The sequence below is a fragment of the Solanum dulcamara genome, chromosome 12, assembly GCF_947179165.1.
Source record: "Solanum dulcamara chromosome 12, daSolDulc1.2, whole genome shotgun sequence".
NCBI lineage: Eukaryota > Viridiplantae > Streptophyta > Magnoliopsida > Solanales > Solanaceae > Solanum > Solanum dulcamara.
The window spans coordinates 23485400-23510815 of record NC_077248.1 but is presented as its reverse complement, the minus strand read 5'-3'; the positions used below and the strand labels follow the sequence as shown (position 1 = coordinate 23510815).

The 25416-nt window shown below is 35.8% G+C and overlaps 1 protein-coding gene across 3 annotated transcripts in view; it reads left to right on the top strand.

Moving 5' to 3' along the window:
* LOC129876881 (uncharacterized) overlaps positions 1-25083 on the top strand; it is a 29818-nt gene extending 4735 nt beyond the window's left edge. The window contains exons 2-4 of one of the 3 annotated variants that reach the window (XR_008763432.1): positions 4640-4712; positions 24379-24437; positions 24862-25083. Coding sequence is in view for 2 of the 3 variants with exons in the window: in XM_055952358.1 (XP_055808333.1) it covers positions 4640-4712; positions 14595-14715 (194 nt within the window). In the remaining variant the exon portion in view is untranslated. Of the gene's footprint in view, positions 1-4639; positions 4713-14594; positions 14751-22301; positions 22634-24378; positions 24438-24861 lie in introns of those variants that run through there. The other 2 variants (XM_055952358.1, XM_055952359.1) reach the window with 2 other exon arrangements.
* The last annotated feature ends 333 nt before the right edge of the window (positions 25084-25416 follow it).

Genomic DNA, 25416 nt, shown 5'->3' with positions numbered 1-25416 from the left:
TCCACCGCCTGATGGTTCCAAATTTTGGCACGTAGATCCTCCTCCCGACGGTAAGAAGGAGTCTGCCTTCTATCTAGAAGCGTCTTGTCTTGCCCTAAACGGCTAACTCCATAAGCCTCTTTGCCTCAGAATCGTGCTGCAGACGATCCTTGATTTCATCTTGGATGTCACAATATGTTGTAGTGATGGAAGCTAGCTCGAACTTCCTGCTCAAGGCATCGGCCACAATATTTCCTTTGCTTGGCTTATACTCCAGCTCATAGTCAAACTTGGCTAAAAAGTCCTTCCACCTAGCTTGCTTCGGTGTGAGCTTCTTTTGTGATTGGAAGTATCTATTGGCCACATTGTCGGTCTTGACCAAGAACTTGGAGCCAAGTAGGTAGTATCTCTACATGCATAGGCAATAGACGATGGTTGTCATCTCCTTCTCCTGCATGGTGTACCGTCATTCCATTTCGTTTAGCTTGTGGCTCTCAAAGGAAATAGGGTGCCTCTCTTTCATCAATACTCCTCCAATGGCATAGTTAGAGGCATCCGTATGCACCTCGAATGTCTTGGAGAAGTCAGGCAATGCTAGGATCGGCTCCTCTATCATGGAAGCCTTGAGGTCTTCGAAGGCCTTCCTACACTCCATGCTCCAAACCCATGGATTATTCTTCTTCAATAGTTCGGTAAGTTGAGCGGCTTTGGGCGGAGTAGGCACTTATTAGCCTGCAGTAATAGTTAGCAAGTCTAAGAAAAGATCTAAGTTCGGTTACCTTTGTAGGTGCCTCCCACTCCTTGATGGCCTAAACTTTTGCCTTGTCCACCCGTAGTTCTCCCTGGCTGATGACATGTCCCAAGAAGTGCACTTCATGTTGGGCGAACTCACACTTCTCTCGCTTGATAAAAAGTTCATTCTCGCGTAAGACTTGGAACACTTTCTTCAAGTGCTCCACATTCTCCTCCAAGGTGTTGCTATATATGATTATGTCATCAAAGTAGACTACCACGAAATGATCCAAGTAGGGGTGGAAGATCTTGTTCATTATTGTGTAAAAGGTGGCGGGTGCATTAGTTAAGCCGAAGGGCATTACCAACCCTTGTAAGCTCTGTATCTCATCACACATGTTGTCTTCGGTTCATGTCCCTCCGCTATGGATACCTAGTAGTATCCCTTCCTTATATCCACCTTGGTGAAGTACTTGGTCTATCCAAGTCTATCAAATAAATCGGCAATGAGCGGGATGGGATATTTGTTCTTCACGGTCACTTTGTTGAGCGCTCGGTAGTCTATGCGTAGGCATAATGATCCATCCTTCTTATTTTGAAATACAACCGGCGCTCCATAAGGTTCCTTAGATAAAAGGATATGACCGTCCTTGAGGAGCTCCTTCAATTTCTTCCTTAGCTCCTCTAACTCGGGTAGAGCCATGCAGTATGACGGGTATGTAGGAGGCCTTGATCCTAACTCCAGCTCGATCCTGTGGTCTACCTCACGCCTTAGAGGTAGATGTCTCGGCAACTATTTGGGTATCACATCCTTGTTTTCTTCAAGCACCTTCTCTATACAAGGTGGCAATTCCTCTTTAGGACTATTGTCTTCATCCAAGCTCACAATGGTAGCTACGAATGACGGCTTCTCCTTCTTTAGGCCTTTCACAAGTTGCATGGCCGACAGGTGGGTTTGTCCTTCCTTCTTCGGCATCTTGACTAGAGGTACCATGCAGGGTCCTTCTCGCTCCATCACCAAGAGTTATTGGAGATATGTATCGATCATCGTGTGGTTCCGTTGGAAGAATTCTTTCCCAAGTATTACATGAAAGATATCTAATGGGGCAACAGTGAAGTTGGTCTTACCTTGTCACTTGCCCAACATGATGTCCACTCCATGAGCGACTCCGCACATGGGAGTCAATGGGGTATTGACCATCTTCAGGTGGGTGTTGCTTGGTCCATAACTTAACCCCAACCTTGTTGCCTCTTTCTTGGTCATGATGTTGGTTTCCGCTCCAGAGTCCACCATAGCACGAGATGGCCGTCTGTTGATGGATATGTCAACATATTGTGCGGAGTAATCTCCCACCTTCTTAGATTGCTTCGTGATGGCTTCTCATAACCGATCATGCCTAATTGGGTCGTGCCCGAACTCTTCTCTTGGTCCACTTCCTTGTCCTTTCTTTCCCGTAGTACGGCACCAAGGTTCTTCATCTCTAGGCACCTAGCATACTCGTGAGGACCTCCACATATATAGAAGCCACTGCCCTTCGTGGTCTACTCCTTCCTCTCGGCATAGCCCTGCCATCTGAACCTCCTGTTATCGAACTTATTGGCATCATGACTCTTGGTGGGTTATGTTGCTCCTTACCCTTGTTTCGATCTCCCTCACCTTTGGCATGACTAATTCTTGTTTCTTTGCTCTTGCTCCTGTCATGCCTGTCTTGCCTAAAGTCCATTAGGGCTTCAGCTTTGGTGATGTCCTGGTCAATGCTGCTTACTTGGCGATGCTCCAACTCTATCTTGGCCTAGCTTTGTAGCCCATCCATGAAGTGGAAGAGCGTGTCTTCATCCGTGAGGTTGGGGATTTGAAGCATAAGGGTAGTGAACTCCTTCACATAGGCCCATATGCTACCCGTTTGCTTTAATTACCAGAACTTGCATTTGACCTCATAGATGATGTTGTTGGGGAAGAAGGCCTTCTTAAGCTCGTCCCGGAATTGCTCCCCGGTGTTGATGGTGCATCGACCCTTCCCGATCTCGGACTCCTTGCACTTCCACCATAACATGGACATCTTCGAAAGGTATAGCACGGTTGTGTTGATACTTGTCTCATTGTTCTTTAGTTTTTTACACTTGAAGTAATTCTCCAAGTGCCAAAGAAAGTTCTCCACCTCTTGTGCATCACGGGCACCTTTGAACATAGATGGCTTGGGATCCGCAATATTGGCCTCCTTGTCCATGCTGGACGTCACGCATCTCCTTTCTTCTACGTCTACCTTGAGTGCTGCTATCTTGTCCTTCATGGTCTCTATCGTGCTTAGCGCATCCATGAGCTGAAACTCCAAGGAAGTGATCACTTTTTCATCTCATACTCGGCCTCCTTGCGTACATCCAACTCTTTTTGGATGTTGTCATTCTTCTCAAGGGTGAATTCTTCTAGAGACTTGAACTTGTCATCGAACTTGTTCAAGCGCTTGCTCAATATCTCTATGGCCTGCCGGACAGCATCCACCCTTGTGATCCACTCCATGCCGGGTGTGACATCTATGGGAACCTCACCTCGCTCATTATCACTCATCTCAGTGGCCGAGGGTGTGTAGGGTGTTAGGGCCTCACTTGGTGTAGGCTCAAGCGGCACCTCCTTATTTCTCTTAGAGTTCTTCTTTCCCTAGCGGTGCTTCCTTCCAACATATTGCTTGACTTTAATGGTGGTGTTGGCGTTGATGTCTCCCTCACTTTCCATATCCCTTAGTAGAACCTTGCTCTAATACCATGTTGTCACAGACTTAGACTTCAACTAAGACCTCTATGCGGTACATGACAACTTACTCACGAATCTTTTACGATTTTGCAAGCTGAAGTAAGCCTTTAAGACTAGATCGCTAAGGGAATGCTATATTGTAAGAAAGACAAGAGAGCTTTTTTTTAAGAAGGCTTGGTATTACTTGGAAGAATGCTTGATTTTTTGATGGTTTGCTACAAATGAATGCCCCCTCTATTTATACTACTCCTAAGGGGCTCAAGTATGAATAAAAATTGCTATACAAATCCTTCGATATTTACAAAGAAGTTCCTACTCTAGAATTCTCTACACATTCTAGAGAATTTTAAGTCTTTCAAGACTTCTCTACAAGTTTCTAAAAGAATTTAGAGTCATCCACTAACCTCTCCAAGACTCTAGGTTCTTCTCCCTTCTTCATGATCAAGTGGCGGGTCATGATAGTACACTTGAAATTAACTATTCACATAGTGTTTAATACAATTGAATTTGAATTACTAACTTATTGAAATAATCATGCAGTTGTATGTGATGATTACAACAAACTCTTAGCAAACAGGGCTTTGAAAGAAGTAGCACACCTTTTTTTTAAAAGGCCACTAAATGAAGAAATTGTGAAATACTTGTGGCAATTTGTATTGACGGAAAAATAAAAAGAGAGAAAGCAACTCAGAAGATGGAGATAAGATGATTGTTGATGATGTTGGTAAGAAAAAAAGTGATGGAGTTAATGAAGAATTATCTGGAGAAACAAATATTGTGCCTAATACAAAGGAACATAGAAATAATATTCATGAAGTCGAAAACAACATCGTATCGAATGGAAAGTACAAGTGGAGGAGGAAGAACAGTAGAAAAGATATAAAAGAAAATAACATTATTAAGCAAATGGATTGTATAGAGTGGACTGCGCATCTTCATGCGAATATCACAGAAAAATTGCAAGAACTTGGTGAAGGAAGTAAGTTTATCTTATAGATAGTTAAATTTCTTTATAATTCATTACTATAGAGCGGTATGAACAATAAGAATCCATACTTATAACTAATGTCATCTTGTTTGAAATTAAGGCATAATGACTATTGTATTTACATGTACCATGTATTTATTTAGAAATATTATAGTTAGTATATTAAATTTATATTCTTATGGAGCATGTAGGATGTTTCCCAAAGGACATAGTGGAGATTATGAATGTGCCTGGTCTTACTAGGATGCAGTTGGTCATCTACAGGTATGTATGTAAACAATGAAATTTTGAGCCGAGAAAAATAAATAATCAAGACCAGAAAATTGGAGTAACAAAGTGTAATATTTGATTTTAAAATGTAGTGTGTGTTATAATCTCTATGATAATCCTCCGATTCTTCAAATAATATGGAATATGTTGAACTTGAATTTGATTTAGAGTCAAGGGCTTGAATAGCTTGATCTTGAATTTTCGTCTTCAAATTTGGATTTTAATTATTCATCACGAACACTTATATGGTTATGAAGAATAATAAATATGAACAACTAACTTGATCTTGAATTTCTTGATATTTTTCTTCGTTCTTCATCTTGAACTTGAGCTTGAATTTGATTACTTGAACTTTGTAGCTTTGTAGAAAATTTATGTCCTTTGATCCACGAGCTCTCTTCTTGCTTCTTGTTCTTGAAAAACCACTCCTATGAGAATAATGAGGACCCCTATTTATAGTTGTAGGCAGTAGTATAAGGGTGTGCTTTGATTGGTTGGTTTGAATTGACCAATCAGATTTCTTTGGTGAAGATCTTTAATTTGATTGGTCAGAACATGTCACATATACACGTGACATTATTCTAGTGGCTCATTTAATTTGACTTGGATTGCCACATAATTTTGGCACATGGCATGATTCTAATGGCTCATTTAATTTGACTTGGATGCCATATAAATTTGACATGTGGTGTGATTTTAGTGCCTCATTTAATTTGACATGGATTGCCACATAACTTTGACACATGGTGTGCTTTTATTGGATCATTTATTTCACTTGGATTGCCACATCATTTGGACTATTTTCTTGAATTTAATATAGTACAAATTAATTTATGGATTTAAATTCAATATAATTTTAATGTTTATAAATGCCCCCTACTTCAAGTCTTGTCAAAATATTATTTTTTTGAAGACTGGGCTTGAAGTATCATTTTAATTGAGATCAATATTAAATTATACATGTAAATCTTACACGCCATAATCAGATAAAGACCAAAAATTGAAGGACCTTATAGAAGCATGATGATCGAAGTTATAATAATAATTATTAGTATATTCTTTAAGCTTGAAATCATAATCTACTTAGAGGGATAGTTAATGTCGGTCAATGACTATAATTAGTAGTCCAATAATTCAAATCTTTTTAGGAGTATAATTGGTTTAAGTGTTTCACATGGAAATAAATACTTCCACAGCAACCTTAGGGATCTCTATAAATAGAGATATGCTCTTCATATTTTGCATCAATTGCAGTGTTGCAAGCCACAACGAGGGAGCATAATATAAGATAATTTCTTTTCCTCCCCTTTTTTAAGCCTTTTTTAGGAGAGAATAAATTTGTACCATTCCACTAGAGTCCTAACCCAAAAAGTAATTACAGTTACTTCGGCAGAAGGAATTCATCACCATCACTATTTGTCTATATATAAATTCTCTCCTTTTATTTATTTTTTATCATTGGCATTGACAATTTTGATGCTTCTTTTTGCATACACTCTTGAGTTCATCAAAATACGCAGTATATTTTTTTAGGCCGTTTTTAGGCTTTTTTTAGCGGAGAGAATAAATTTATACCATTCCACTAGAGTCCTAACCCAAAAAGTAATTATAGTTACTTTGGCAGAAGGGCTTCCTCACCATCACTATTTGTTTATAAATAGATTCTCTCATTTTATTTATTTTTTATCATTGGCAATGATAATTTTGATTCTTATTTTTGCATACACTCTTGAGTTTATCAAGATACGCAGTACGTTTTTTAGGCCATTTTTTGGCTTTTTTTTAGCGGAGAGAATAAATTTATACCGTTTCACTAGAGTTCTAACCCAAAAAGTAATTATAGTTACTTTGGAAGGACTTCCTCACCATCACTACTTGTCTATAAATAGATTCTCTTATTTTATTTATTTTTTATCATTGGCATTGACAATTTTCATGCTTCTTTTTGCATACATTCTTGAGTTCATCAAGATACGAGGTACATTTTTTTAGACTATTTTTTTAGTAGAGAGAATAAATTTGTACCATTCCACTAGAGTTCTAACCTAAAAAGTAATTATAGTTACTTTGGGAGGACTTCCTCACTATCACTATTTGTTTATAAATAGACTCTCTCCTTTTATTTATTTGTATCATTGGCATTGACAATTTTGATGCTCCTTTTTGCATACACTCTTGAGTTCATCAAGATACGAGGTACGTTTTTTTTAGTGGAGAGAATAAATTTATACCATTCCACTAGAGGTCTAACCCAAAAAGTAATTATAGTTACTTTGGGAGAGGACTTCCTCACCATTACTATTTGTCTATAAATAGACTCTCTCCTTTTATTTATTTGTATCATTGACATTGATAATTTTGATGCTCCTTTTTGCATACACTCTTGAGTTCATAAAGATACGAGGTACATTTTTTTTAGTGGAGAGAATAAATTTATACCATTTCACTAGAGTCCTAACCCAAAAAGTAATTATAGTTACTTTGGGAGAGGACTTCCTCACCATCACTATTTATCTATAAATAGACTCTCTCCTTTTATTTATTTTTATCATTGGCATTTGCAATTTTGATGTTCCTTTTGCATACACTCTTGAGTTCATCAAGATACGAGGTATATTTTTTTTAATTTTTTTTTCAAGTAAAAATATTACTTCATATGCAATGAACTTTTACTCTATTGGAGTCAAATGTGTTGCATTGTTTGAAACCAATAATTTTACATTACTCTTGACAAAGACTTTATACCGTTTGATCTGAAGGTGCCTCATTATTCGAGCCAAAGTCTTTACACTGTCTAAGACAAATACTTTACATGATTTGTGGCAAAGACTTTACATCGTCTGAGTCAAAGGCATCCCATAGTCCAAGCCAAAGACTTTACACCATCTGAGAAAAAGACTTTACATGATTTTTGGCAAACACTTTACACCATCTGATTCAAAGGTATTCCATAGTCCAAGCTAAAAACTTTACACCTTCTAAGGCAAAGACTTTACACCATCTGAGTCAAAGACATTCCATAGTCCAAACTAAACACTTTACACCATCTAAGGTAAAGACTTTACATAATTTGTGGCAATGACTTTACACCGTCTCAGTCAAAGGCATTCCATAGTCCAAGTTAAAGACGATACACAGTCTAAGGCAAAGACTTTATATGATTTGTGGCAAAAACTTTACACCGTCTGAGTCAAAGGCATTCCATAGTCCAATCTAAAGACTTTACACCGTCTAAGGCAAAGACTTTACATGATTTGTGGCAAAGACTTTACACCGTCTAAGTCAAAGGCATTCTATATTCCGAGATAAAGACTTTACACCATCTAAGGCAAACACTTTACATAACTTGTGGCAAAGACTTTACACCATCTGAGTCAAAGGCATTCCATAGTCTGAGTTAAAGACTTTACACCGTCTAAGGCAAAGACTTTACATGATTTGTGGAAAAGAATTTACACCATTTGAGTCAAAGGCATTCCACAGACCAAGATAAAGACTTTACACCGTCTAAGGCAAAGATTTTACATGATTTATGGTAAATACTTTACGCCGTCTGAGTCAAAGACATTCCATAGTCTGAGCTAAAGACTTTACACCGTCTAAGGCAAAGACTTTACATAACTTGTGGCAAAGACTTTACACCGTCTGAGTCAAAAACATTTCATCGTCTGAGCTAAAGACTTTACACCGTCTAAGGCAAAGACTTTATATGATTTGTAAAGACTTTCCACCATCTAGATTAGGCATAGGTCTTGCTCAAAGAATATAATCGTTCATTATTGAGATTCATGACCATGATTATTGAATTACTAATTTAAGAGCTAACAAAACATATATATATATTTTGCAGATTTAATCATAGTTTACTTTAGAAATTTGACTTCTTCTTCTTCAGAGCTGCGATATCTTATGATATCAGATCATAAAGATAGTGAGGTGGAGACCAAACTAATTGTAAGTACACCCTTAGCTGGCCAATATGCTCCATGGACATCTTTGGGGGAACTTCCTGGTTTAGATAATTGGACTCTTGAATATAACAGCCATCCTCCCAAGACGTGGGTACTTTGCACTCCTAATCATCGTACCAAAAATATTGCAACTTCTTTACTATGTTTGGGGAGATGAATCATTAATGGAGAGACTCGATGGGATAACACTTTCACACTTGATGGAGAGTTTCACTATATTCCAGGCTATTGGGAGTGGGCTGAAGATATCCTTAGTAGGAATCGCCAGACTTTGAAGGATGCAAAAATATATAATGTTGTGTATGGTTCACTTTTTACTTATGATCGTAACACTAACATCTTGCAAGCCTTCTGCAAAGCTTGGTGTCCTATTACAAATACACTGCTTACTTTAGTCAGAGAATTATCTATATCATTTTGGAATTTACACGTGATTGGTGGTCTACCCATAGCAGGGAGTCTTTACAAGGAAGTCATGTCAAATATTGCAGAACTTTTACGGCACACTTGATAAGGGAAAAAGGTTTCTCCATCACTCTACTAAGCATTTATTTGATGCCTTTCATCGGATCCGAGTAGAAAATAATCATGACCCGAATATTTCTGTGGAAAGATGGGTAGAGTTTTGGTGTAAGAAAGATACAAAATATAGACAACCCCCACCAAGAAGAGAAAGAAGTATGCCGTGTTAAGTCATCGCATAACCCAAATGGCGTAATTGGTGAATCTATTAATTGGTCTCCTGCAGAAGAAGCTTTATTTCACAAGTTGGAAGTTAAGAGTCATAAGAAAAATAAAATATACTTGGTAGCCTTTTTATCTTGCTGGTTGTGTGTATTTGTGCTTCCTACGAAGGAGGATGGCTTTATTCGTTCGGGCGTCTTCTGAATCGCCTGTCATTTAGCATGTGGATGAAGAGTAAGCCTTGCAGCTCCAGTCTTAGCCAGTATTTACAAAGGTCAAACACGATTTTAAGATGCTCACGACTTGATCTCATTCAAACTTGTTTTCTAATTCATTACGTGTATGGTTGGTTGGCCTATTACTTCAAAACTCATTAACCATTAGTAGGTGGACCGGCTGATCCTCTTCTGGCTTCTTTTTCTGGCGAAGGTGCTGCCAAGTATTTTGAAAAAGATAATGCGAGGAAGTGTATACATGGAGGGGGAACCATTGCTTGGGATGCAATATTGATCAAAAGGCCTAATTTTCACCACTACCGCGATAACGATAGTGAAAAGGAATTTCAATAGAATTTCTTTTTGAGCCTTCGTTTAAACTATCTCACTTTAAGGAACAAAAATATCTTTATTGTGGAGCCTTATAGTCCCCATAGATTCAGTCATCAATTTGGCTTTTTCCAAGATGCTCCTGGTCGATTAGATTGAGATTTTCATGAAGCTTTATTAGCTGAGGGCTTAAGGCTTGCACGAATTTGTGTGCTGACAAACTCTAGGGCAAGAGCAACATTTCCTCCTAGTGGGTCCAACTTGAAGAAATTCTTTTCGCTGAATTACAAGTCTTGGTGGGAAAAGATGCATGGAAAGTTTCTTGAAAATTATATACAATCCTTGATGAGTGTTGTTGGTCTGGATAGTAATGTTCTTCAAAAGCAAGATGAGGAGGTCTTAATTGTGAGTCAACCTATTATTTTGAAGTCTAAAGTTGTTGTTCCAGACAAGATCAAGGGATCTTCCCTTAAGGAAGTTCAAAAAGAAAAGTATTCAGCTCCAATTCAATGGACCTCTCACAAGCGGCCATCTCAAGACAAAAGTAGTAGCACCCATAGAGATTTTCGACAATGATGTTAGTACTTCAAAGACTTTAACAGCTATTAAAGAGGTAATGATTTTTTTTCACTCCATGATACCATATGATTCTACTAACTATGATATTTCTTCTTTTATTTATTCATATACATATATATATATATATATTATTTTTTTTACTATTATTATTTCATTTTTTGTAGGCAAACGATGTTAGAATGTTGGAGACTTCTTACCAAAGCAAGCCACAAGATAATAATGAATCTGTAGAGGGGCCAACTTTAAGAAAATCAATTCTGTCACCCAAATTAGAGAGAGAGGCTAATTTTTTCCCACATGAAAGGACTACATCAAATGTAGAATATCCTCCCCATAAAAAACCGATAATATCCGTGTCCATTTTTGACGGAAAGCAAGTCATCTCAGAACTTCAAATGAATTTTGTCGAAGGTGCTTGGAATAAAATTCTCGCTAATCTCACTGCAGAACGTGTTTCTTCTCTTAAGGATGAGGTCCAAGTAATTCTGAATGATGTAGATAAAATGGGGGTGGATATTTCTCGTTTGAAGAACTTATTGGAGTCTCTGTTTGAACTTTCCACCTCCTATGATCAAGAACGATCATTCCTTGCTGATAAAGCCTTGAAAATTAAAGAATCCAAGCCATATCTAAATGCTAAAAAACACCTTGATCTTGTCTTGAATGAAAATAATGAGAAATTTGAAGAATTGTCTGACATTTGTCAATCTCTTAAGGAGGCGAGGAAGAAGGTGAAGGAGTTAAAATCCCTTCGAGATGCTGCCAAGAAAGAAGTCGAATCTAAAGTCTCAGCAGCTGAACAAGAGTATAACAAATGTTCTGATGTTTCTCTAGCTACTGCGAATGCCTCAAATGATGTGGAAGAGAAGAAGAGAGTTTTAGACATCTCTCTTCAAGACTTAACTAATTATAAGCTACGTTTAGACTAGCTTATTATGAACTTTTTTTTGCTCCTTTTTTTAAGCATTCTGATTGATTAGTTGTTACTCTTTTATAAATCCTTTTGATTGCAATATATTTCGTATTTCTTTTACGTTTTAGCTTCAAGAGTTATTACTCGTATTGATGCATTGATGTAATCGCATTAAGCGTGAACTTTCCCCTAAACATCGTTGTTTATTACCTTGTATGTTTCGATAGTACAAGAGATATATTATTTTATGAGAGCACCAAAGACAGGGAAGACTCAATTTATCAGAAACCAAACTTCTTAATCTAAAACATATCCAAAATTTATAGCTCAACTCCTTCAGGATCATTCTAAACAAACTTCAAAAATGCATTTCACATGCAGAAAAGCTGACAGATTCATATTCGCATGATATTATTAAAAAAAGATACTCATAGCTCAGTGTAGGGAAGTCAAAAAGAAGATTCATAAAACTGAAACATGTACAATAATCACAGTTATTAGCTTTACGGCTTTGTACGAATATTTCTTTGAAGTCAATTCAAATTATGTCATGATTGGCCTTCTCTAATTCACACATTATATATCACAATCTACAAGAACATCATGATGATCAAATAATATCATGCCTATTTCTTTTGTACTTATGAGAATAAACTTAGGATGTAACTCTAAGCTCCATGGACCACAATGAAGAGGGTCAAGAGAGACTATGATTTTTTTGGATACTCATGCGACTGAACTAAGCATTTTCATGCGCCTACTTACCTCACTGAAGAAGATCAAGTCATAACATAGTTCTGAAAGAGTGATTTTTTTTTAATTTTTTTTTATGTATATATTGTTTTGTGTCCTAACTTTTGCCTAGGCCGCCTCTTTTGAGATTTTCAACCTAGCGGACATTTTTTTTATTGCCGTGCACAGTTTATACTTTTGCAGGCCAGGAGTAACATGCAGTTTATACTCGTACCTTAAGGAGTGTGTTTTTTTACTTCAAGGATAGTATCTCTTTATGAACTTTCCGTTAATGGGGCCAATGCACAATCCTTCTGAGTCAACCAGTTTGTAGGAGCCACTTGAGTATACTTTTTGTACCACATATGGATCATCCCATTTAGTAGAGAACTTGCTTCTAGACCGACGAGAAGTAATAATGGGCCTTCTTATAACAAGAACTTGATCACCCACTTGGAAGCATCTAAGATGAACATTCTTATTAAAAGATCGAGCTAGACGATCTTGATAACATTCTAGACTTTGTTGGGCCTCTAGTCTTTTTTCATCAAGAGCCTCCAATTCTTCATGGCTTAACCGAGCATTTTCTTCATCAGTGAGTCCTTCTTGAATGGCAAGGCCCAATGACGGGATTTGACGCTCAAGTGGAAGAACTGCTTCAACTTCATAAATAAGAGAATAGGGAGTCACTTGTGTTGTCATGCGATACGTAGTCCTATATGCCCAAAGAGCCTCTTCCATTCTTTCATTCAAATATTTCTTAGACTTGGAAACAACTTTCTTCAATAAGTTGCAGAGTGTCTTGTTAAATGCTACAGTGAAACCATTAGTAGCCGCATAATACATAGAGGAATTGCATTGCTTAAATCCAAAAAGATCACATGTCTTCGTTATTAACTTGTTATCAAATGGCTTGCCATTATCTGTCAATATGTATCAAGGAATACCAAAATGGTAGATAATATTGGCTCCAATGAAGTTAGCGACATTCTCTTTCTTCACTTCTCTAAGAGAAATAACTTCTACCCATTTTGAGAAGTAGTCAGTTGCAGCCAGGATGTAAAATATCCACCTGAGGACTTAGGCAACGGTCCAACAACATCCTAACCCCAGGCTTCAAATGGACATGATGCAATCGTTGGGTGCAATACTTCTGGGGGTTGATATACAAAATCCACATAGAATTGGCAAGCTTTACATCTTCGGATGTAATCTAGATAATCTTTCACCATGGTTTGCCAGTAATATCCCATCCTTTTTATCTGAAAATGAAGTTTTGGCCCAGATTGATACGCTCTAAATACTCCAGAATGTGCTTCTTTCATAGCTTGAGTAGATTTATCTTCCCCCAATCATCGTAAGAGAACTCCATCGAACGATCGCCTGTAAAGTATATTTTTATAATAAAGAAAACGAGGGTCTCATCGTCGGATTTCTATCCTTCTTCAAAGGTTTTCTGGCAATATTCCATAACACAAATAATCTATTATTGGTTGTCGGCAATTATCAATTTCATCCTCTAAAGTGGTGATAACTTGTCGAAATTCTACTTCATGCTCATCTGGAGGCGGAGTTATCCATCTTTTGCAAATCACAACTTGCATTTCCTCAGGCGATACTAATGCAGAAGCTAAAGCTGCCAACGCATCAACTTTTTTATTTTCCTTTCTTGGGACATGTTGAATAGTCACCTCTCCAAGCCATCCTATCGTCTTTTGAGCATAATTGCAGTATGGGATTAACTTAGGCTTCTTTACTTCATAATTACCCAAGACTTGATTGATCACCAACTTGGAATCTCTAAAAACTTGTAGTTGCAATTGTTTCATGTCAATGGCCATTTCAAGCCCAAGTAAGAGTGCTTGATATTCAGCAACATTATTAGAGTAGTGTTGTGTTAGAGTGAAGGAGTACGACAAAACTTCTCCATGGGAAGTGATAAATACCACTCCATCACCGGCTCCTTCACAATGTACAGCACCATCAAAATACATCTTCCAAGGTGGCTGAATTTTCACTAGCATTGCATCTTTATCAGGTAATTCATCAGATAACTCCCAATCATTCAGAATTGGATGATTGGCCAAGAAATATGCTAGCACTTGTCCTTTTACCACCTTCTGATATATATACACAATTTCAAATTGTTGAAATTAGAGGTACCACCTTGCTAGTCGATCACTTAAGATAGGCTTGGATATGAGAAACTTGATAGGATTCGCTTTAGAGTCAAGTTGCATAATATGAGCTTGGAAGTAATGCTTTATATTCTGAATCGAGAATACGAGTGCCAGACATAACTTCTCAATAGGTAAATACTTGATCTCATTTTCTGTCATCATCCTACTCAAATAATATAGGGCATTTTCTTTCCCTTCATTATTTTCTTGTGCGAGAAATGCTCCTACTGACCTTTCTTATGCTGCAATGTATAAAATTAATGGTTTTCCAGGTATAGGAGCTACAAGTACTGGAGGATTCATCAGATAAGACTTTATGTTCTTGAAAGCATTGGTACAAGCTTGTCCCACTCAAAAGGAACATCTTTCTTCATAAGGCGATTGAATGGTTGACATCGCCTAGCCATATTTGAGATAAACCTCCAAAGGTATGCTAATTTTCCTTATAAGCTTTTTAACTCATGAATATTTTTTGGCTCAGGCATCTTTAAAATAGCATCTATCTTCTCTTGGTCAATCTTCATTCCTCGATGTCGAACCATAAAACTGAGAAACCTTCCCAAAGTAACTTCAAAGACACATTTTAAAGGGTTCATTTTGAGTTGGTAGCTTCGAAGTCGTTCGAACACCATTCTCAAATCTTGCAAGTGGTCATCACTCTTCCTTGATTTCACCACTAAGTCACCGACATAACACTCAACATTTTTATGAAGCATGTCATCAAAAATATTTTGCATGGCTCATTGATAAGTGGCCCCAACATTTTTTATACCAAAAGGCATTACTTTATAGCAATATATACCTTTAGGAGTGCAAAATGCAGTAAGTTCTTCATCCCTTGGTGCCATGCGAATTTGATCGTATCCAGATGAACCATCCATGAAAGACATTATTGGTATCCAGTCGTGGCATCAATCATAAGCTCAGGGATTGGAAGAGGAAATTCATCCTTAGGCATGCATTATTAAGATCTCTAAAGTTAACACAAACTCGAATTTGACCATTCTTCTTTCTTACAAGTACAATGCTCGAAATTCATGTAGGATATTTGAATTCACGAATGAAACCTGCTTCAATGAGCTTGTTAACTTCAGTTTCAATCAAAGGAACCAGTTCAGGTCTAAAGCAACGTTGAGCTTGTTTAACAGGATGAGTCCCTCGTTTCACAGCAAGACGATGAAATGCAACTTTAGGGTCTAATCTTGGTATCTCTTTGTAAATCCAAGCAAATATATCTCTAAATTCCATAAGCATCTCATTATATTTCTTCTCTGTATCGTCATCTAGTGAAGTACTTACATATGTAGGCCTTATATCATCATCAACCCCAAGATTTAGTTCCTTCAATGCATCAATAATATTATTTACCCCTTTCTCTAATTCAGGTGGTGCTTCTTCAGCATCCTCATCTTATTGAGGATCACCATCATTAAAAGATACGTGATGGCATGCATGAATATCAATAAACCCATCCTCAATTTTTGCATATAGTGAAGTACTTTCCTCGTCACAAATTGTGATGTGATTTGATGATCCCACACTTTCTTCATCTTCATCTCGCTCCCTAGTGTGAACTATGGTGTGAGTTCTTGCTCTCAGGACATTTCCATATGAAACTACAAGTTTTGTTTCTCGCCTCATTCTAGAAGGAATCAAACTGGGCAATTCTTGGGTGAATTATGATCTCGAGCATGTACCCATTCTTCCATCGTTCTATAATTTCCTTGGCGCTTGTATTTCTTCTTTATTGGTCCCAACCGATCAAACACTGAAGTATTTGGAGTTGATTCGATAAGCCGATCAAATGCAGAAACATTAGGTGTCATGCCATTAAGTGGATCAAACATAGAAGGCTTCTTGTTGAACATCACAGATTCTTCCATGGGGGTAATATAGTTGATGCTCATCCTTTTTATAGAGATTCAAACTAGCGACGGTTGTTTGTAACCCAAGCCTTCACGTGATTTCTTGACAACATATCCTCTCTCTATCATCATCATTTGAGTTGGATTTAGTCCATGATTTTCCTTTTCAATAACTTCATTTGGAAGTTTCCCTACTTTAAAAACTTCATTGGGATTGTACCCTGCTTTTACCAATAACTTATATGCATTTGGGTCAAAACTCTCATTTGTACGCTTTTTAGGTAGTGATTCATATGAATCATGATTTGATGGTCTGACAGATCCTTCTATTATTTTTGAAGGTGATTTGATTGTATCAGTTTGCTTGATAGGAAATGTCAACTTGCTACTCTGCAACTCAGAGGGTGGAATCTTGACCTTGTTTGTCTTTCGGACATAGTGAGAAATAGAAATTGCTCTCTTACTAGAAGATGCCTTACTTGCCTTAGGTATTTTACTCATATTTGAAGGCGTTTTATTCTTTTCAATCATGACCCTCGCATTATCAGGTGCTACATCAACCTTTTTATAATATTAGCCTTTCTGATTGGTGTCGCGTTATCAACTTTGAATTCTTTTGAGACATGATTCTTTAAGTAGAATTTTACATCAGAAAAGTGCGCTTCTATCTCGGTGAAAGGTTCATCATCAGCAACTACCTTCTTTTGAACCCCATCTTTAAAGTATTTGAAATATTAATGGTAGGTGAATGGTACTACTTTGTTCTCATATATCCATGGCCTTCCTAACAAGATATTATATGAGGTTTTTGAGTCAATAACATGCATCTATGCACTCGAATGCATATCTCCCATCGTTATATCTAATTTGACAATGCCAATGGCTCTCTGTCCCCCTTGGTTAAATCCTTGAATCATCAGATGACTTTCAGACAGTTCATTTATCGAGATTCCAAGTTTCTTCACAGTTCGAATAGGGAGGATATCGACCCCAGATCTGTCATCCACCATGATCCTATTTACTTTATGTACACGCATAAAACCTACCATATATAAAGGACGATTATGCAACACTTCACATAATAAAAGATCATCATTAGTGAATGTAAATTTCGCATCACAAGTGTCCACTTCTTCAGAGTGACTTGATAGGGCCTTCATGTGATGGAAGTAATGATGGCGATGAGTCTTCTCCCGTTGTCTCTTCTTTATCAATCTTACAATATGAGGCCTTGGTGTCACAATGAGAAATCTTTTTACGGAACTATCTTGGAAAGAATTCCTCTAATATTACCGAAGAACGTTGCTTTTGATAGTAATTCCCCCCAACTCTTGACTTCTTCATATTCTTCTTTACCATTTGAGTTTTAGGTAGTTTCTTTTTTTTTTTGCTCTTGTCACTTGCTTACTTGGCTCTGTTTGTGAGCTTGTTTTACAATGTTTTCTTCGTGTTACTAAAATCCATACTTCATCATCAGTATAAGCACCGCAAGATTGATTTTCCTCCAAAGGTTTATCTTCCCCTATTACTTCATTCATCAAGGGAACGAGCGATTATGTGTTAATGTCTATCGGCTCGAAGTCACCAAATTTAATCATTTTTGGTGGTGATGTGGCTAGGACATTGCCACCATCATGTATTTTGACAAAGTTGCAAAGAACTATGGGATTGAGTGAACTAAAAGTGATAGAGACTTGATTTGAACTCTCTTTCTCGTCTTCAAGCAATATCTTTCCTTCACGGGCCAAGTCCATGATCTTTTCCTTAAAGATAAAACACTTTTCAATAGGATGGCCTATCAAATGGTGATATTTGCAGTAATTTTGATCATTAGTCCTCCCAGTCTCATCTGGATGCTTCATTTCAATTAGCTCAAAGAGTTTTAATGCTAGAAGCTCTTCAAAAATTGCTGGGACATCTGAGTCCAAGAAAGGATACTCTTTTGCCTACATTTCCTTCAAAGTCAGTTTTCTACCAGCGTTTTTCTGAAAAGTCATGGTCTTCACCCTTTGATTCTTGCTTAGATTTATAGCCACTTTCAAAGGCATGACATTAACATTCATCGACTCCTTATTTCCAAACTTAGGTGCCGATTTTACTTTTTTCTTTACCTTTATTTTGTCTTTTTCCTTGTGAGGCCCAAAAATAAGTAGTCCTTCAATCCTGCTTGCAGACATGCTCAACTCCATATCATGAGAACGTGTGGCTAGTTCCTCAAATGATTTAGATTTAATACCCTGTAGGATATAATGAAGTCCCCAATGCATTCCGTGAATACACATTTCTATTCTGGAAGTTTTACTAAGCCTATCCTTACAATTGAGACTTGTATTTCTCCATCAGTTGATGAACTTGATGATATGTTCATCCTCCCATTGACGTGTATTTATGAGTTTAACCATGCTCACAGTACTCCTTGTGCTATAGAAATAATTGAGAAATTCATGCTCAAGTTGTTCCCAACTATCAATAGAGCTAGCCTCGAGATCCATATACCAGTCAAAGGCATTTCCTTGGAAGGAGCGCATAAATTGTTTGACCATATAATCTTCATATGTTCTAGCATTATTGCAAGTTTCAACAAAATAGGTAATGTGTTGCTTTGGATTTCCCTTTCTATCAAATTGTTGAAATTTTGGAGATTGATAACCTACAGGCATCTTCAAAACACCGATTCTTGAAGTGTATGTCTTTGCATACTTAAATGATGACTTTGAAGACACGTCATACTCATCTTTGATAGTTCCCATAATGAAGTCCTTAAGTTGATGAATAAGAATTCCCCCTTCAGCAGATACTTGCAGCTCATCAGCAACATTTATTTGCTTTGTAACAGAATCTCCCTTTTCTTATATCATCAGACGTTTTCCAGGTGCATGACTTGATTCCCCCTCCATAACATTTTCAACTCTGTCCGTCAACTTGAGAATTTGATTATCCTGATTTTGCACATATTTTGTTAGACCTTCGATCGCTTTTGTCAAACTCACGAGTTGTTCTTCAACAGTTAAGGCATTAGTCATCATCGCTTGGATGGCCGTTATGGATGATGGAGTGAAGCACGGATTTTTTTCTCAAATTGAAATTTGTTTGAAACAAGTTACATGGAGTGACTGAGGCAGATCTTGTGATCAAGACATCATCTTTATCTTGAATAGTGCAATTCCTTATGTTAAAAGGACTAAGTCGAGGCAATTTCTTTTCAATAATATCAGCTATATTCTCTCCTTCTTCCAATTCATTCGAAAATAATCTTTCTCCTTTTGAAGATGAAAGATCAAAAATAGGAACTAATGCGGACGACACTTGGAGTACTTGTTGTCCTAGAAAGTTTGCTCTGTTCCTAGTGATGGGTCCTACACTTTCCATAGTAGCATCCAGTATATTCTCCACCTCAGAGGAAAACTTGGAATCAGTAGCCTTAGTAATAATAGTCCTGGAGTCAAACTTCTTAAATGCTTTTTAAGTATTCTTGAAGTTTGATGATCGATGTAAAGAGATGAGAGGTAGAAATTGTCCCACTGGGCGTGCCAAAATTTGTAAACAATGAATTTTTGAGCTGAAAAAAATAAATAATCAAGAACGGAAAATTAGAGTAATGAAGTGTACTATTTGATTTCAAAATGTAGTGTGTGTTACAGTCTCTTTGATAATCCTCTGATTCTTCAAATAATATAGAATATATTGAACTTGAATTTGATTTAGAGTCAAGGGCTTGAATAGCTTGATCTTGAATCTTCGTCTTCAAATTTAGATTTGAATTATTCATCACAAATACTTGTATGGTTATAACGAATAATAAATATGAACAAGTAACTTGATCTTGAACTTCTTGATATTTTCCTTTGTTCTTGATCTTGAACTTGAGCTTGAATTTGATTACTTGAACTTTATAGATCTGTAGAAAATTTATGGCCTTTGATCCACGATCTCTCTTCTTGCTTCTTGTTCTTGAAAAACCCCTCCTCTGAGAATAATGAGGACCCCTATTTATAGTTATAGGGAGTAGTATGAGGGTGTGATTTGATTGGTTGGTTTGAACTGACCAATCAGATTTCTTTGGTGAAGAGCTTTAATTTGATTGGTCAGAACATGTCACATATACACATGACATTATTCTAGTGGCTCATTTAATTTGACTTAGATTGCCACATAACTTCGACACGTGGTATAATTTTTGTAATATCCCCTAAAAACGTTGTATATGATGTTTCAATTTTTGCCTAAACATGATACAGCCTCTGTATTTTGGTCATAACTTTTCGTAGAAATATCCAAATTGAGTGATTCAAATTTCTGAGTAACCACAGGATCATTACCTACAACGTTTAGGAAGACCATATTTTAAGATTCGGAGTTTAAGTAGGTCAAATAAATTAATCTTTGTAAGGTAGGATGCTGTTACGGAAATGAGTGTTTATAGAAGAAAAATCATATCTCACTGTAGGTGTATCCAAATTGGTTGATTCTTGAACGATATAAAACTAGACTTCCATATCTACAATTCTTATGAATACACCAAATCCTAATAAGGAATTTATCTTATTCAAACGCAGCTCCCAAAAAGAGTATTCTGTCAAAGATAACTCATTTCACCTACCATAGAAAGATCTAGATACATTTGACATCACTCATGATATAAATTGTCCTCCATTTAATATCATCCATGACATCAATATATTCCACTAAATTTTCAGATTTTTATTTATAATTATTTTATTTATTGTTAGGTCATCTTTTCCACCTATAAATACCCATCTTATTTCCTCATTTTATTCATCAAGCTTTCTCAAACAAATCTTCTCTCTATACACATTCTCAAATATAGTTTTAGTTCTTAGTAGTGAAGAAATACTATTCCGGTGATTCATATATTCCGGGTAGTACACAAAACGTTCTGGCAAGGAGAGAAGCTAGGACTCAAGAGTGTTCATTAAGTCTTCCGATACCAACTAAAGCTTCGGTTTCCAGGTATGTAAGGTTTCAATGAGAGTTTCCTTCCACTCTCATGCCTAAATTATTTTGATTATATGATAAAGTATATTTATTTTCTTTAAGCTTTACTCTAAGTTATGTGGGTATTTATCCATGGGTTCTTCCACCCATGTAGTCCAAAAACTCTTTCGATTAAGTCTCTTGATTTCAAGTAATATTTTCTTATGGTAATTCCTAATTTTACTTAATAGTATGAATCATGGTTAAACTAATGATTATTGCTCTATTTTGATGCAACATAATTTCATATGTATGAATTGATGGTTTACAACTAATTCTTTTATTTATCTATTTAAAGGTTCTTGAAATTCATGGTGGGTTGTTTAAAGCATGATTTTTAATTAATGGATTTCAAAGTATTTATGTATATTTATTTACATACATATTTGCAAGTTGAAGTAATTTGAACCCACCTAGTTTTACTATGTTTTTAATAAAGTTTGACATGAAAGCTTTGACTCCAAATAAATATTTATGAAAGTAATATCTATGATCAAAAAAGGAGTCTTATGAAATGAAAGAATGATGAACTGATATGAATCATGGATTCTTTATGCAATAAGGACAATTCTTGCATATTTGAATTATCATATGTTTTAATGAGCTATTCTACCGAATATGATGTTTGAATTCTCAAGTTATATGCTATATTTTGAAGTATTAAACTATTCCGTGGGATTGACTTAGCACCGAATGAGGCATTGAAGTGGGATTCGGTAAGGGAATCCTAGTAGCAACCCCTTGTCTCATTAACTATGTGCCAACATAGGAGCCCTTGTAGGCTTAGGCTAATGGATCCATAAATAGCCCTTAAAGTTAAAGTTAAAGAAATGAATGAAGTTGACGGAGTTCTACCCGGCAAGTAGTCTCCCCGGCTAACGTAGGGGGTTATGTTGGATTCCATGTAATAGCTCGCATGGTCTTAAATGTCGGTTATGGTTAATTTCCCACAAAATGAATGTTTTAAAGAATATATATATGATTTATTATGCATACATTAAATTATGTTCCATATTACATAAACGCTTAATGTTTCCTCAATGTTCATGCATCCTTACATACTTAGTACATTCAAAGTACTAACACATACTCTTTTGCCTACATGATATCACCATGTAGGGATCAGTGCTCCTCCTCGTTCTCCTCCACGTGGCTAGTTGGTATTCCATTAAAGACTACTTTTGGTGAGTTCCCATGTTCCGGGAACAATACTCCTTTGTCTTTCTAGTTTATGATATGTTAAGATATTTTACTATGGCATTTCTTCTATTATGATTGAGGGTGAGCTAGGGACTTGTCTTAGCCCCGTTAAATCTAATAGTTAGAGGTATTGTTGGACATATGTAAGTTGAAGATTTATTATGATTTCCGCTTGTTTATTTATCATCATTACCTATGAAAGGCTAAAAGAATGCTAAGAGTCTTGTTTGAGGTACTTTCGGGTTCCTCATTCGCCATGTCACGTCTAGGCCCTAGGCTTGGGTCGTGACAATTTTAGTAGCTTATTTAATTTGACTTGAATTGCTACATAATTTTGGCACATGGCATGATTCTAATGGCTCATTTAATTTGACTTGGATTTCCATATAATTTTGACACATGGTGTGATTTTAGTGGCTCGTTTAATTTGACTTGAATTGCCACATAACTTTGACACATGGTGTGCTTTTAGTGGATCATTTATTTGACTTGGATTGCGACATCATTTGGACTATTTTCTTGAATTTAATATAGTCCAAATTAATTTACGAATTTAAATCCAAAATAATTTTAATTTTTACAACGTATATCATTAAAAAAGATTTATGTGGTTAATTATGTATTATATGTGTGTGTTTGGTATGTGAAAAGTTACTAGGCAAAAAAACCTATTTTTTATAGTTATTTTTTGATGTTTGGTTAGTAGAAAGTATTTTGTTTGGAAAATTTTTTAATCAAACACTTGTGTAAGAAGTTATTTTTTCCACAACTATCTTAATTATAATTTTATATTGGAAGAAGAACAAAATAATTTATTTTCTATCACTTTTGTCTACAACTATTTAAACATTATTATCAATCTTAGGTACTGAAATATTTTATCAAAAACTCACAAATTAAAGAGGATTAGCGATTGATCTTAGTTATAATGAAAAAGGTTAATTATTTATCGCTAATTTAATTATTTTTAGTGAATATTCAATGAAATAATGTTACTATCAATCTTTAATTATTTTTTTCAAAAAGACTTTTATAGTTCACAATTACAAAACACAACAATATTTTTTTTAATTAAAAATGACTTCCGTCATTTATCATGATAATTCAATATATCCATGGTGTAACTCTCCTTTCATTTTTTTATTTTAACATCACTCAGAAATGTCGTGTCAATAATTGGAGACCTCCAGAAGAGTGTAATTATACTCATCGTCCATTAGGGCAAGGATCTTTAAGTGGTTCTCAACAAAAATGTAGCATCAGAAAATTTGGGACAATGCCCTGTCTTCAAAATAATATTCCTAATCAAATTCAAAGAGGACTAGAGTTTCCATTTCCAACACTCAATACCAACAATATTTTTGCTATAGGGGAGAGTTCAATTCAAGAGAAACTCTATCCTCCACAATTTAGGTTTAACCCCACTACGTCAACATTGACAATTCATTCAACAACCCATTTTTATCGGTACAAAATAATGATGGTGGTGTGCTTCAAAAATAACAACATAGATCATTATTTGGAATGTTCAGTTCACAAAGACTACAAGGCTCAATTATTGAAAACACTAGTTATAGGTCTGACTCGGCATTTAAGAATTGAAATCGTCATATTCAAAGTGAGTACAACTTGGAGCTAAATGTGGCTCACAAAAAAGCATATTCAGGTAGCAAAATAATGTCTCGTACGGGTGTTGGAAATATGACAATTAATGGCTACAACTTGAATGTCATTGCGTACAATGTAAACACATATGCAAGTGGCACAACGATGTCTGCTATTGATGTTGGAAATGTGACTAGTAATGAACTTGGAACAATAAATTCTAATTTTTAGCAACATATTGCTGAACCAAACATGTCTTTTTCAAGCAATATTAGCGTGACAACATATAAGAGTGATATAGAAGGAAGTGATTCAAATGAGGAGGAAGATTGTGGTGCATATTTCAATTTCAATAATATGGGTTATCTGATCATAAATCTTGGACCTCTAGGTACTAACATACCCAATTCATATGATAGTGAGTTTGATCAAGTTTATTCTGATGATCAGGTTAGTGCTTCAATCGAGTTTGATATAATATTTATTTTGTGTTTGATTATTGATATTAGCTAAAATCAATATAAATTTAATGCAATTTTTTTTTCAATTTTATATCCGTACATAATGTGAGATTAAATTCCATTTTATTGGTATTTCATTGGGATTACAATCTCTTTATCCTTGTTTTGAATCAAATGACTCTTTGGCAAATCGAATAGTATTTTGATGAAATTTTTCAGTATTATGAAGTTAGGAATTGTGAAACAAACCAACTTTGGCCTAAAAGTGAAATAAATTATTTTTGTACTTTTTTAAATAAAAAATATTTTCCCTAACATTATAATTCGATAACTTAATACCAACTTATTTTTTAAGAAAGTATTTTTTTTCAAACATGTAATATCTCACAGTTACCTTAAACCTACCTATGCAGGTGGTAGCGCCTCTGAGTGTTAAGATTCCAAGAATAACAAATTATTCTGATGAATCGTCAACATGATGATCCAATATTATCGAGAATATAAGTGACAACTCTCATAAGGACTTTTTGAAGTTACAAAGTTGTTTTCTCACATGGAAATTACATTTTTTTCTTGAGAATATTTTGTTTCATATGACTTGGGTTGTTGCAACTACTGGTATTTTATTTTGTCTTTCCATGTGAATCTAATTATCAGTATTAAATTGCATGCTTTCGTTATTTTCTTTATTTGGGATTATCATTTTGTTTAGTATCAAATTCATTTATTATGGCATTACGTAACCTTTTAATTGACCGATCAAATAGTATATGTGATATCGATTATTTATGGGATCAATTGCATCTCAATTTAGTATAATATTTGGTGTACATTAACATCAATGTAATACACTTTTTTATTGCACTCAATTATATTTGAGGTAATCTCTATGGAGATTTTCTTCAAATTTTAAGTGATTAATCATTTACTTCACAATGATCACATCACAAATTAAGTAATGTATTGAA